The 13474-nt window shown below is 39.0% G+C and overlaps 1 protein-coding gene across 3 annotated transcripts in view; it reads right to left on the bottom strand.

The window, feature by feature from the left end:
- Nucleotides 1-3848: 3848 nt before the first annotated feature.
- Nucleotides 3849-13474, bottom strand: part of PHEX (phosphate regulating endopeptidase X-linked) — a 195107-nt gene continuing 185481 nt past the window's right edge. For all 3 annotated transcript variants that reach the window (XM_001493470.7, XM_070256769.1, XM_023633503.2), the window contains 2 exons: nucleotides 10499-10575; nucleotides 3849-7207 (listed from right to left, as the gene is read on the bottom strand). In XM_001493470.7, the coding sequence (XP_001493520.1) occupies nucleotides 7105-7207; nucleotides 10499-10575 (180 nt within the window). In that variant the 3' untranslated portion in view covers nucleotides 3849-7104. The remainder of the gene's footprint in view (nucleotides 7208-10498; nucleotides 10576-13474) is intronic.

Genomic DNA, 13474 nt, shown 5'->3' with positions numbered 1-13474 from the left:
AATGACAGTCAATTTTTTTCTTATTCTACAGTAAATATTACTTTATACATATCACCAATGAACCTGGGTGAGGGAGTGGCTTCATTACTACTAGCATTTGTAGAGTAGTTGTAACACGCTGAATGCTTTAAAATGGCTTTTATTCGGTGCTTACAATAAAATTGAGGCACTGAGCTTTCAGTTACTAAAGAACCATTTATGCTTAAAAAGGCTTTTGATTGATTTCTTCCCAACAAGCTATGTGCATTAACTCAAACTCAATCTGGACAGGAGCCTGTGTGTGTGTGTGCAAATGAGAGTTGAAGTGTCAGTCTCCAAGGACCGAGCTTGGTTGGCCCTTGTTGATGAGCGAAAATTTCCTCTGGAGCATTTGTTACAAATCCACTCTGGCATTCTCCTAGATGTATTCCTAAGCAACTTTGGAAGGTGGACAGAGGTACATTCCTCTCATCTCCAATGACTTCTCCAAAGACTAAGTTGTACATCTTCAGGAGAAATGGAAAATACCAAATGTTCATGCATGCTTGCTTTAGTAAAATAACTAAGAAAAAACTGGATTGGCTTCTGTGTAAAATAAAACCCCCAATATTCAGCAGTTTAAAGGAAGCTTTAGACTCTTTAGTTACAGATATTGCTGAGTAAAGGCAATAATTCAGTATAGAAATATACTTCTGGCAGCATTTCTTTCAAAATGAATTTTTATCCTATTTTCCCATTAGGAAACAAAATGTAAACTTCCAGTCACTCAGATATCGACCTACTCTCCCTCTCACAAAAAGGATACTAAAAATGTAAAAGAGGGGATAAGCCCACATGGGCAAAAATACTAGACGCCCTACTCAAAGCAAGCCGAAGTACCCCCTAGAATACAAGAAGGCCTCAGGCCTTGGAAGCTCTAGGTAACAGTGCACGTCAGGATGCATGATAGGGTTTAAAACAGAGGGATTGCGTAAAAGTCTGTAACTAAAGTTACAGGCCCCCAACGACCCACAGGCAGGGTGGCAAACCTTTTGTTCTCTGGAGAAAGTGTCCTGGAGACATTCTGGTTTCAGAAGACCAGACAGAGAGGGCACAGGTAATCACAGGGCTGAAGGCAGGCAGACTTAGGGGGAGTCTACCAACTGAACTTGGGGGATATCCTGGCCCAGAAATTTAGCCCAACCAGCAGCATAAATGATACTCAATATTTTAGGGAGCTTTTACATTGGGGATTTTAACTTAATCACTTAGTTTCTCTGTAAAATGGAGTCTCAAGGCAGAATTGATTCGAACAGTACTCTTGCGGCTTGTACACAGACATTCATCTTGGTTTCTTGGACTCTGAGCCTGAATTTCTTGTTAAATGGAGAAAGCATAATAAAAGCAAACAAGAATACGATGAGCAGCATTTCTCATCTCATAATCAATAGAGAAGTAAAAATAATTTTCATATAAACTCTAAAAATACTAGAAGATATAGCACAACATGTTATTTCACAGGATGTTTTATTTACTGTCTCAATGGGATATATTTTAAAAGCTTAGAAAATATTGTAAATCCACGGCATAGCCACTGAATCTTATATTCAGTTATCTTCTTGAGACAATTAACAAAACAAAATATACATTCAAACGAAACATGTATCTAAACCATTTAGAAATAATTAAAATTATAGATCAGGTTTTCCTTCACTGATCACAAATTATAGTAATGCTTTTGTGGTGCTCATTTCCGGGCTCTCTTTGGTGTGTTTATTAAAGCACAATATTGTCAGATCACAGGGATATCTCATTTTCATTTTCATATCTCCAATTCTAAAGGGGATTAAATTATCCAATTAAGCAGTTAATTAAAAAGACTCCTACAGAATAAACTGCAGGCTACCAATGGCATTTTAAATTTTCATTGTGCTGTGCTCAAAAGCAATTTCCTAAATTCAGAAGAGCTCAAAGTTACTGCCCTATATTTCACTTTAGAAGGTGTGGCTGGGATTGCTAGCTGATAGCCAAACCCATCTCCTCTTCTTTCTGGGCACATACCTAGACCATATATCCTAGCCTCCCCTGCAGTTACGTTTGGCCACATGACTGAGCTCTAGCCAATGGAATATGAGCAGAAGTGACATAGATAACTTCTACGACTAGACCAAATCTTCTGCTCAAAATCTTCCATGGCCTCTTCCCATCCACCAGCTTCTTGTAGATGAGCATGTATTCAGTTGTGTTGAAAACGGCAGAATCACAATATGGAAGGAACCTGGGTCCCTAAATTACCACTTAGAGAGAAGCTCACTGATCATTAATACCCACTTTGTATGTAACGAAAACAAGAAATAAACTTAAATTGGGTTAAGCCATTGAGATGATCCATTTCAACAGCTAGTGTGATCGTAATTAATAAAGAAAGCAACTGAACTTGAGGGACATGCAAATAGTTTAAACCTAATTGGAAACATTAGCCTCTTTCAAATTTTGATCAGGTCCACTTAGATATATATCTAAAAATTGAAGCAGATTCAATACCTCTTGGGTCTCATCAAATCTATCATATAGACCATAGCAAGAGAGATTCTAGACTTCTTGCCTCCATTCCCCCAAAGCCCCTCCTTCCTGTCTATGCCCCAGAGATCACTCATAAACTCTGTCATTTCTATGCATATTTCTTCTGCTACTACCCAACACACAAAAATTCTTATTTCAAGGATCAGCTCAGAAACTAGAGTAAACTCTCCAAGAGGGGCACTAACAGGCCATATTCAGCCACTTACTACCCACCAACTCTGTATCCATCTGATGTCTATCTCCTGTACATGATGCTGTGGCTCACCTACTACAAACCAGTACTGTTCCAGATCTTAGAACACATCAGTGCCAGAAAGATGTTGAAAACAGTCAACAGGGGGTCTACTTGCACTGCCAGCCTAACCCCAAAATGCCACATAGAGAAGTTAGAATGAATTCTATGCTCTGCCTCTGGATTTGTCTGGAGTCAGGCAAGGCAGTCAGGCTTTCGTTGTCCTGCACCACTCACTGTCCAAAGGTCACCAGGGGATATAAATACCCAGGCACTTTCAGTTCTCTGAAAGTGCATGGGGCAAAGAGGCTTGAGTAGCATGAGGACAGCCATCCTAGAGAGCCACAGCCAATTAGAAAGAAAAGCACACAGAAGGTGAGGTTAGGGTGCCCAGTAAAAGGGATTTGCTGGGATCTGGCCAGAGGGAGCACTGACAGCATCCACCAGAAGTGAGTTGAGTAATTCCTTCTCTGTGCACCAAACCACAACCTGATGTCCTTGGATCATCACACTTGTCACGAAGTAGGGTGACTGTAACAGTTTACATATCTGACTCCCATGTTAGACCAGACTGTTCATTAAGGCCCAGAGATTTCATATGATCTGCCTAAGTACAGCCAGTTCAGTGATTTAAATATAATGGATGCTGAGTTATTGTGTGCCGAGTGCGTGAATATAAACTGACTAGATTTTTAAAGAAAGGTGATAGCACAAAGAGATTCTTTAGTTTGATAGTAACTGTAATGTTCACTGTCACTTTTGCAAGACCAGCCCCATTGTGGTTGATAACCTCCTCAGAAGCCTCCTTTTTCCTCAATACGAATATTATTGCATAAGAAATAAACCACATCCGCTGATTCATATCCTGGAAGAAAATACAATAACCACCTCGCAAATTTCTCATTGTCTATGGAGAAAGTTACTGTATTCAAATCTCAATTTGCTAAACCAAGAAATCTAGGCTACTACAGTGCTTTGTGTACTTTTTGGGCAAATATTATTGTCTAAAACAGAACTGAATATCTTCATAGATGTAATCAATTTTAATATTTTTTTACAAAGAGAGGAAACAGAAAATCTTCAACTTTTTATTGTCCTTAAAATGATTGTTCACACTGTTTCACAAGTAGGGGAAGAAAATACAATGACCATTTAGATATAAAATGCATAATCCAAGAACACCTTTCTTCAAACCAGAGGGGCACTGCCACTGGTGATGAGAATGTTGCTGCATGAAATAATCACATATTCTTCCATAATTTAATATGCAACTGAGACGTTAAAAATATCAAGGAAGCAGCTTATCAAATGCTGAGTGATTATAAAAATACTGAAGGAATGAACGTATTTAGAAATGGGATAATCTAAGAGATGAGGGTTAATGCAAAGGTCAGCAGCAGCCCAAAGAACAAAAGACTCTGCCTTCCCTGACTCTGGGGTACTTGATAAGTGGCTTCAAACTCCCCACTTCTCTGGCACCAGCATAATCTGTGTGGCAAGCCATAGCTCCTAGTTGCTCCTTAGCGATGCTCCAGGGATAAATAAGATAAAATTTATGTGCTATGCTTTAAGCTCCATTGAGGAAAGGCACTGAATAAACTTCAGGATAATTTATGAATCCTGAGCTTGCATTAGTCATGTCCAAGTCCATCTCATAAAAGGAGAAAATGGAAACAGGTGGCCAATGCTGTGTGGTTAGTGAAAAGCTCAACAAACTTTGGGCAATGGTGATAAGCCCAAACAATACCACTTTATATGCATAAAATCCTTGAGAATTTCACAAAAAACCTTAACTCCTTCCAATGCTCAGACAATAGCTCACTGGCAGAACATCTGGTATATGAATCAGAGAAGTGTGTTATGGCAGTCTTAGTCTGAGATCCAATATCTAATTTCTTTTTAATTTACCATAATTATTTTTTTTAAAACTTCATGGCTCTACTCCAGTGGATGTGCTTAGCAAGGACTGCCAAAATCCTGTCTTCTCTTCAGAATCACATTCTTAAGCCAGCTTCTCACTACTTTTTTCCCTTCCCTTCCAGTTGCGTTTTACCTTTTTCCCTCTGCCAATTAATCACTGTCTGCTTCTTTTAGCAATCTGTATTGAGGAGAAGGGACAACAAGAGTGTAATCTGAAAATTTAAACATGAGCATATATTTGGAAATACAATCCTACCAGAAAATTCCTCCAGCTAGTAGTGATGATTTGGTATTGCTGCTTTGGGTTTCCTTTGTCTTAATAATGGCCATCCTATCTACAACTTTCAGTATAACGAAGTTACATCAAATAAAGTGAATCAGGACAAGGCAGCCACATCATTTAGAAACTGTAATGGCCCCAACGGATCACCAAGCAGCTTTTCTAAACCAACAAGTGACTGAATAATTCCCATTTCCAAAGTCATAACTCTATGCTTTTATCAAACACTTTCTCTGACCCGCAGGAATGTGTTTACTTGGAGTTTAAAAAGAGAGATCCAGAAGGAAAATGCTATTAATATAAGCATAACAAATCTCAGCTGGTTTTAAATGTCCAAGTACAGGAATAAAACAAGGAGTATCTTGTATGTCTAAACCAAATCAAAATGATTCCTCCAGAGAAAAGGCACAGATTTTTCCAGCACCCCTAACCTAAAACCACTTGTTTTTAAAAACACAAACTAAGGTCACATTAAGCCATGGTTAAGAGGAGGAAAAGGCAGCTGCCCTTCAGAAGTTTATCCATTCGGAGGGGAGGAAGTCAAGGGGAAAATCACTCTCCTCTGACTGACGCAGTGTAATTGTTTTCCTCATGATGGTGCCCCTGCATTTTTCTTGCTTCAGAAGTTCCCATGGTTACAAAAGGACACGGCACACACTTATATTTTTTAAAAAAAGAGGACAAATCACAGGGATGTAAAATGGCCTCCTATGGTTAGTCTGAATCTGTCATTTTGCTTTTGAGATTTTCCTATTTGCCCACTTAACCCAGAACTGCATGTAAAATGAATAATGTGAAGGGGGATGGCTATTTTAAGAAACCCGAAATGCCAGGTAACCACTTTAAGGCCATTACTATTTTATCCCCCGCCCCCCCCCACACACACACACAGAGTAATAAGAGGTGGAGGAGTTCACTTGAAAGGACAAAGTTCTGATGATCAAAAATGTAGTAGTGCTCTTTCCTACAGGCTCTTCAGAAAAGACTTGAAAAGTAAAGATTATGTTTCTTTGGACTACGCAGGGAACTTTGAATTCAACCAATATATTCTAAAATGTCTTCAAGCAAGAATTTTTTCAAAAAGATTTTTTAAAAGTAACATTAACCAACCCAAAACAGCAGGGCACTTTGTACCCTCCTCAATGTGGTGTTCAGCCCGTTGCACCAAAGGGGAATGAAAGTTACACATTCCTAATGGAGAATTAGACCCCTGCTCATTTCAGAAATGGGGAAACGCACATATATGAGGGTAGCAAGACAAAAAGGAATTGGACTAAAGAACAGTGTCTGGCAGACAGAGGTAATCACCGAGGTTTGGGCAGACTAGATCAAACTTTGGAGATTTCATCTCCTGGTATCCCTGCTGTTGCGTGACTAGGGGTTTTGACTTCTTCGGGACTTATAGATATATTGTTTTTTTTCTATTTGATAAACTCAAATCCTTTACCAAGTAGCCTTTCTGCCACCTTCACTCATGCTGATTTGAACAGGGCGATTGGCTTCATCAGATACACGCTGTGAGGCACATTTTCATTCCAATAGACTTCAAAACTGAAGGCAAGAACTTCAGCAAAAATTGTAAAATAAAGATCCAACATATTTCTAATTTAACTACCCTATAGTTAATAAATGCTGTGCAAGGATGATATATAAAATCTAGCACTGCATCCCACAGAGCAGTAAGACCTCCCAGGTAGCCACACACATGTCCTCATCGTTGAGGGTTACAAGTTTAATAGACTGAATTTTTTTCTGGATACATTCTACTTAGGGCCTCTGCAAAGCTGTAGATTAAAACGGTATGTACCACTTAGCTGTGGCTTACACAGTAAAATGGACAATAGCAACAATTTAGCAGATAGCGTTTTAACAAAAGTAGCCTAGGGATTTATTTTTGTTGGTTTGGTTTTCTAAAGCAACATACTTGGTTCACTTTTTGTATTCCACTTTTTAAGCCCTACAACTTTGAATAGATACTGTTTAGATGCAAGCAATACCCAAATAATGAAGATGCGGTAAAAATAAAAGTCCTCAGGGGAATATAGGCCTAAAGCAGCAGGCGATGAGTGCTCAGTGCAGCCTCTGCTGGCACTGCACTGCTCTCTCAGGATGGCATAAACCAGCAGTCCAGCTACCAGAGTCGGCAGGAGTCCATGCCTCTGTTCATCGTGGAATTGGATGGACAGTTAAAAGCTTTCTGGAATTCTTCAAAGTTGCTAACTGCACCATTGACCCTGAAAAAGATATGTCAAAGCCCATGTCATTTCATTCTTACATATCAACAGGTTCTAGATAAAACTGTAGCAGCATATTGCTCGAAGGGATGCTGCATTCATTTAATCTGTTTACAGGGAAGATAACGGAAGGCCAAAATGGTTAAGTAAATTTCCAAAGAAATTAACAGAGCTGAGACTAAAAACCAGCACCTCCTGAACGCCAGACAAATGCTCCTATTAATCTTCCAAATATCTTCAAATTCCTATAAACTGTAGGATTTACAATTCTTATAAATTATATACAGGATTGTATATTCCTATAAATTTACAAATTCCTATAAACTGTAAGAGTTACCAATACTTAGCTTTTCTATTTTTTTTTTCTTTTTGCTGAGGAAGATTCGCCCTGAGCTAACATCTGTCACCAATATTCCTCTTTTTGCTCAAGGAAGATTCACCCTGAGCTAACATCTGTGCCAATCTCCTCTATTTTCTATGCAGGTCACTGCCTCAGCATGGCCGCCACTGAGTGTAAGTCTGTGCCCAGGAACCAAACCCAGGCCACCAAAGTGGAGCATGCCAAACTTAACCACAAGGCCACGGGGCCGGTGGCCAGCTTTTCTATTCTTTTAATTAAAATTTTTATGGAAGGTATAGCTGATATAAAGTGCACACATTTTAAATGTAAAGCTTATCAATTTTTTCGTGTGTATACAACCAGGTTACTACCACCCAGATCAAGACATGGGATATTTCCAGCACCTAGAAGGTTCCCTTGTGTGCCCTACCAGTAGTACCTCCCAGGATAACTACTATAGTGTCTGACCTCTATCACCATAGATTAGTTTTGCCTGTTTTTGAACTTCATATGAATGGAATCACACAGTGTGCACTTTTGTCTCTGATTTCCTTCATTCAATATATGTCTGTAAATTTCATCTATGTTGTTGCTATCTTTAAAGAACTCATTCAATCTACATTGATTGAATTGGAGTCTCTAAATTCCTATTATGTTTGAAGGCTCACATTTACCCAGAATTTGGTTCATGCAACAATAAACTAATGAACGGTGTCTAGTTGTTATTGATGAGTAATGGTCTACTGGAGTTAGCTCCAAAATCTGGTGTTCTTAGAAGTATTCAGTAAAGACCTCAGATTCCTACTCAGCACTTTTATTGTAACTGCCTTTAGGAAGTGGTATTTCCATTGTGTGATTTCTGCTGCACTCAAAATCTATAGTTACTGCAGACATCACTAACACGCCAGCAAAAAAACTCCCCTCCTCATCTATTTCTTACTCAATTGTATGTTCAAAGGGTTGACCAGAGACTCAGCATTCTCAGTCACTATTTCTTCCCTAATGACTTTGTTACCTATGGGCATTTGAATGAATGTAATGGCCTGTATCCCAAAAGTCCCCACAACCTCCTGTGTTTTAGCTGGGATATATGGACAGGGATGCATATTTTACAGTGTGATTCACCATGGGCAAGTGTTAAAGATAGAATTGAGCTGATAATTAGTAAGTATTCCCTGCAAATTATCAGCTAAAATCCAACATTACAGGCAACTAGTTAGTAAAAGAAAATTAGTTTCTAAAAACTTATCTGTTGAGTAATTAATCTACTGTGTGGTTTCATCTGCACCATTTGTCAGTGGGAGCACATTTTAGTCCATTAGAGGCTGTCACCATTCTTGACGGTTTAGCCCAGTGGGGGAGAATTTCTAACACAGTGATTAGATTTTATGCTATTGGGTAATTTACAGTCAATTTCTGAAGCATTTCTAAGGCAAGGTTTTAGGAATAAGATTTTAAAATATAGGAGAAATTTTATATGAATTTCTTGCAATACGCTAATAGATTCATTTAAACATTAAATATAAAGATATCCAGATATAATATGTTCTAAGAAAAGAATGAATAAATATAAATTACTGTGATTTCTTGGTTTTGCCACTATAATTCTCTGAACCCTACTACAGAAAATTTCCCTCAAACTCTGCTGGAAACTTAGCACATGGTAAGTAATATTAACCTTAATTTTATTTTTACTTAATATTTTATATATTCTGATAATTAAATAAGATTGTAATTCATAATCCTTTTCCCTTCATATATAAGCAATTGTTTCAAAATATGATACAAACTAAAAGCCAAAATGTAGAGCTTTTGACTCTAAATATGAATTATAACAGCTAAATATCACCATATATCCTTCTATGTGTTCAGAGCTATTCAGAAAGTGGGCACTCCTTCATGTCTGTTGGTTGGCTGCATGAAAGAACAAGAGGCATTAAATAGGATATTCTACAACATAAAATAAACCAGAGCTCTAGGTATTTTAAGGCACAGTACATAAGATCTTTTTCTTGTCTAAGAAAATAGAGACGTTTTTGGCCCAGACAAAAAATTAAGTGGTTGGGCCCAGCCCGGTGGCATACTGATTAAGTTCACATGCTACACTTCAGCAGTCCAGGGTTTGCCAGTTCAGATCCTGGGCACAGACCTACACACTGCTCATCAAGCCATGCTATGGCCGCATCCCACATAGAAGAACTAGGAGGACTTACAACTAGGATATACAACTATTAACTGGGACTTTGGGGAGAAAAAAACTAAAGAGCAAGATTGGCGACAGATGTTAGCTCAGGGCCAATCTTCCTCACCAAAAAGCATACCTAAAAATAAATTAAGGGGCCAGCCCAGTGGCGCAGCAGGTAAGTTTGCATGTTCCGCTTCAGTGGCCCGGGGTTCACTGGTTCAGATCCCAGGTGTGGACCTATGCACCACTTGTCAAGCCATGCTGTGGCAGGTGTCCCACAAAAAGTAGAGGAAGATGGGCACGGATGTTAGCTCAGTGCCAGGCTTCCTCAGCAAAAAGAGGAGGATTGGTGGCAGAGGTTAGCTCAGGGCTAATCTTGGCACCCGTGGATTTCTGCCTTTCAAAAATTGGAAGATAATAAATGGAAATCAATATTAAAGCTATGATTTGGATTCTAAATTCCCTTTGGAGTCTTGCACAATCTCATGGATCTCTTGACACAGCACTAGACTAGAGGTGGGTACAAGTGCTCACCAGAGAAATATAGTTGAGAGGATGCTGATTAAACCAGCTTCCTACTAATGAAAGAAAAGATGCTTAGTTTCTGTTTGGCCAGACTTTTCTTTTTGTGTCTGTAAAATGTAGATATCACACTGTTCACAATTCAGGCTTTTGTTCAGATCACCTATTTGTTAGAGCACTGGGATGGCTGGAAAGCGGAGGAGGTGGAGAGACGCACAGTTAAAAACTAATGTTGCCCATTTACCTGAACTGAGGGGGGCTGTGAGCACCAATTTGGACTTGTTCCCGGGCAGCTTCTGGTCTATAGGAATTGCACCTCACCTAGAAGAGAAAAGCATCTCAATAAATACGTTTCCCTTCCAATTACACATTTGCTACTGCCTTAACTGCTCCAAATTATACTGTAGAGTAATTTTAGAATCCATGGATGACAAACAGTTTTAGTAGATCAGATAAAACCTTGGTCAGTAGTAACATCTATTGTTCTAATCCCCAGAGTAGAAGGTTTTATCATTGTGGACAATTCCACAATGTGAGTAAATTATGGTTTCCAGACAAATGCTTTAAATCAAGAGAAGAGTGTATGTGCCCAGGAATCAACCAATATATTCATTCAATTACTAAAATGCTTGGAATAGCCCTTATCAAATTTAACCATACTCATTTGAATCAATAAAATGAACCAACCATCATTATTGAGTATGGTCATGAGAAGTTAGTATTTTGCACCCTGGGGGCCTTGCTTGCCTCACCTTAGTCCAGGCCTTGGATAGGAGGACATTTCTCCATCTCCTCTGAAGTTAGGCATGGCTATATGACTTGCTCTAACGAATGAAAAGCAAGCAGAAGTAATCTATATCGCCTCCTGGAGGATGCTTTAAAAATCACCTCCTGGCAGAAGCTTTAAGAGCCTTAAGAACAATTTAAGATGCTACATTAAGGACCAGTCCACATTTCTTTCCTATCCCTGTGGTGACCATGGGAGCGTATACCAAGATAGAGACTCTAAAACCCAGGTCCTTCAGTAATAACTATGAGCACAGCCCCACTGCTGACCCATGTTGGACATAGAGCAGGAACATGAAAGAAACTTTCCTTGCATTGTTTGTTTCTGTACCATAACTTACTTAATCCTGACCTGAAGCATGTCTTGAAAAATGATATAGTCTTGAAGTATGAACAGAACCAGGGCACATGAATATGATGTGGGGAATTCCAAGTGGAAAAGAAAACAGAAGCAAAGACATATTTGAGAAAAAAAGCAAGACACTCAGCTTGGCTGACTGTGTGGTGTATAATGGGCAGGAATGAGAGACCAGGGGTGAGAGAGGATGCTGCCAGATTTCTGAAGTCCTGAGCAACAGGCTAAAGTGTTTAAACTATATTTAAACATTGTTTTTGAGCAGGAAAATTATAAAATCCCTATTTTTAAAAGACTTATCTGGCAGGGGTATATAGCAGGAGGAGGAAATAAGAGACTAGTTAGAAGATTATTTATGGGCAGCATGAAGATTCTTAATGAATGTCCACTAAATACGTAGAAATGGGAATGGAGAGAAGTGGAAGGACATGAAGAATATCTGAGGGAAGAATTGACAGGTCACAGAAACTACAGGGACAGAGGAAGCAGGAAAGGTGAGGTGATGCTATTGCTTTTGATGAAGATAGTTATAAACTGTCTGTCACTGTGGTTCCCAATTTGACTTTGAAGATGTTTTTATAATGTGATTCCTTAATTTCCTCAGAAGCTAGCTAATGTGACATTTCTGGCATTCGATTTTACCTCATTTTTTCTTATGTTATTTCTTCTTATATTCTTACATCACTATATAGTACTATCTTTGCTGCATATATCATTTAAGAGATTTCTGAAAACGCATTACAGTTGTTACTATTTTCCTAGTACCTCCTCAGGAGAGAAAATAATTTTACTCCCTATAACCAGACTCATTCCAATGTGCAAAGGGTTGAAAATCTCCTCAACCCGGCAGTAGGAAAAGCTCCAAGATAAATTTCTCATTAGTGATATAAAATAGCTTGCCATTTTTCCCTAAATCTCTTTAGTTTAAAATAAATTAGATATGGTTTGGAATTTTATTTGGAGACATTTCAAAATTATGACTGTAATATGTTGCTACCAGTTAGGTTACTTCATCTACAAAGCGATATTGCGGACTAGGATGTACCAGGATGGATGGACTCTAAGTAAGTAAAGCCTAGGTAAGAAGTGATGGACCTTGTACTTTGTCCTCTAGAGTAGGGGTCAGCAAACCTTTTCTGTAAGGGGACAGACAGTAAATATTTTAGGCCTTTCAGATCATAAGGTCTCCATCGCAACTACTCAACTCTGCTGTTGTAGCACAAAACCAGCCACAGACAATACGCAAAGGAAAGAGTGTGGCCGTTTTCCAATAAAACAGTATTTACAAAAACAGACAGTAGGCCATATTTGGCCCATGAGTCCTAGTTTGCCAACTCCTGCTCTAGAAAGTTCTAACTATATTGTGTGTGCTTACTTTAGATATCTGACCCAGTACTGACCCAAAAGAAAGTCTCCTTAATTGAACTATTAGTCTTATCCTTTTCAAGCAATTCACCTAAAAATGTCAAGCATCTTCAATATACCCAGCATCTTTGCTGGATGCTATGGAGATACACATGAAGTGTAAGGATCCAGAAGATTAGCTATGGAAATAAAACTAAAAGTCTTCAACATTTTGAGAACAATTAAGTACTCAACTGCCTGGTGATGAAGGTAAGTGTAAAGGAGTTGGAAAGTTAAAAAAAGAAAAAGAAAGAGAGAAATGGAGTCCTTGGGGAAGTTTGTGGAAGATGTGAAGGAAGTGGAACTCAACATGGATACTGAAAGATGAAGATGAGACTGAATAAGCCGAGGGTGAGGAGTAGGAAGGGGGTCACATTATAGAAGGAAGATCAAAAGCAAAGCCACAGAGACAGTAATGAGCATGACATTGTGGGGGAGAAGTGAGGACACCCGCCTGGTTAAGGGTGAGTCTGGTGGAGCTGTGGGAATTCAGAGCTGGTTGGGTAGAGTTGTGTAAGACTGAGAAGAACTTTGAAAGCCAGCTGGAGGTGTTTGGTCTCAATGAGGTAGGCACTTGGGAGCCCCTGCAGTTCCTTCAGCAGGTGAATAACAAAATAAAAGTGGTATTTCAGTAGCATGTAAGACAGACAGTGGTGGAAAGATGCCAAAGTCAGG

Source organism: Equus caballus, chromosome X, assembly GCF_041296265.1.
Source record: "Equus caballus isolate H_3958 breed thoroughbred chromosome X, TB-T2T, whole genome shotgun sequence".
Taxonomy (NCBI): Eukaryota; Metazoa; Chordata; class Mammalia; order Perissodactyla; family Equidae; genus Equus; species Equus caballus.
Note: the sequence above shows the minus strand (reverse complement) of the source record. Positions and strands in the feature narration are given on the sequence as shown.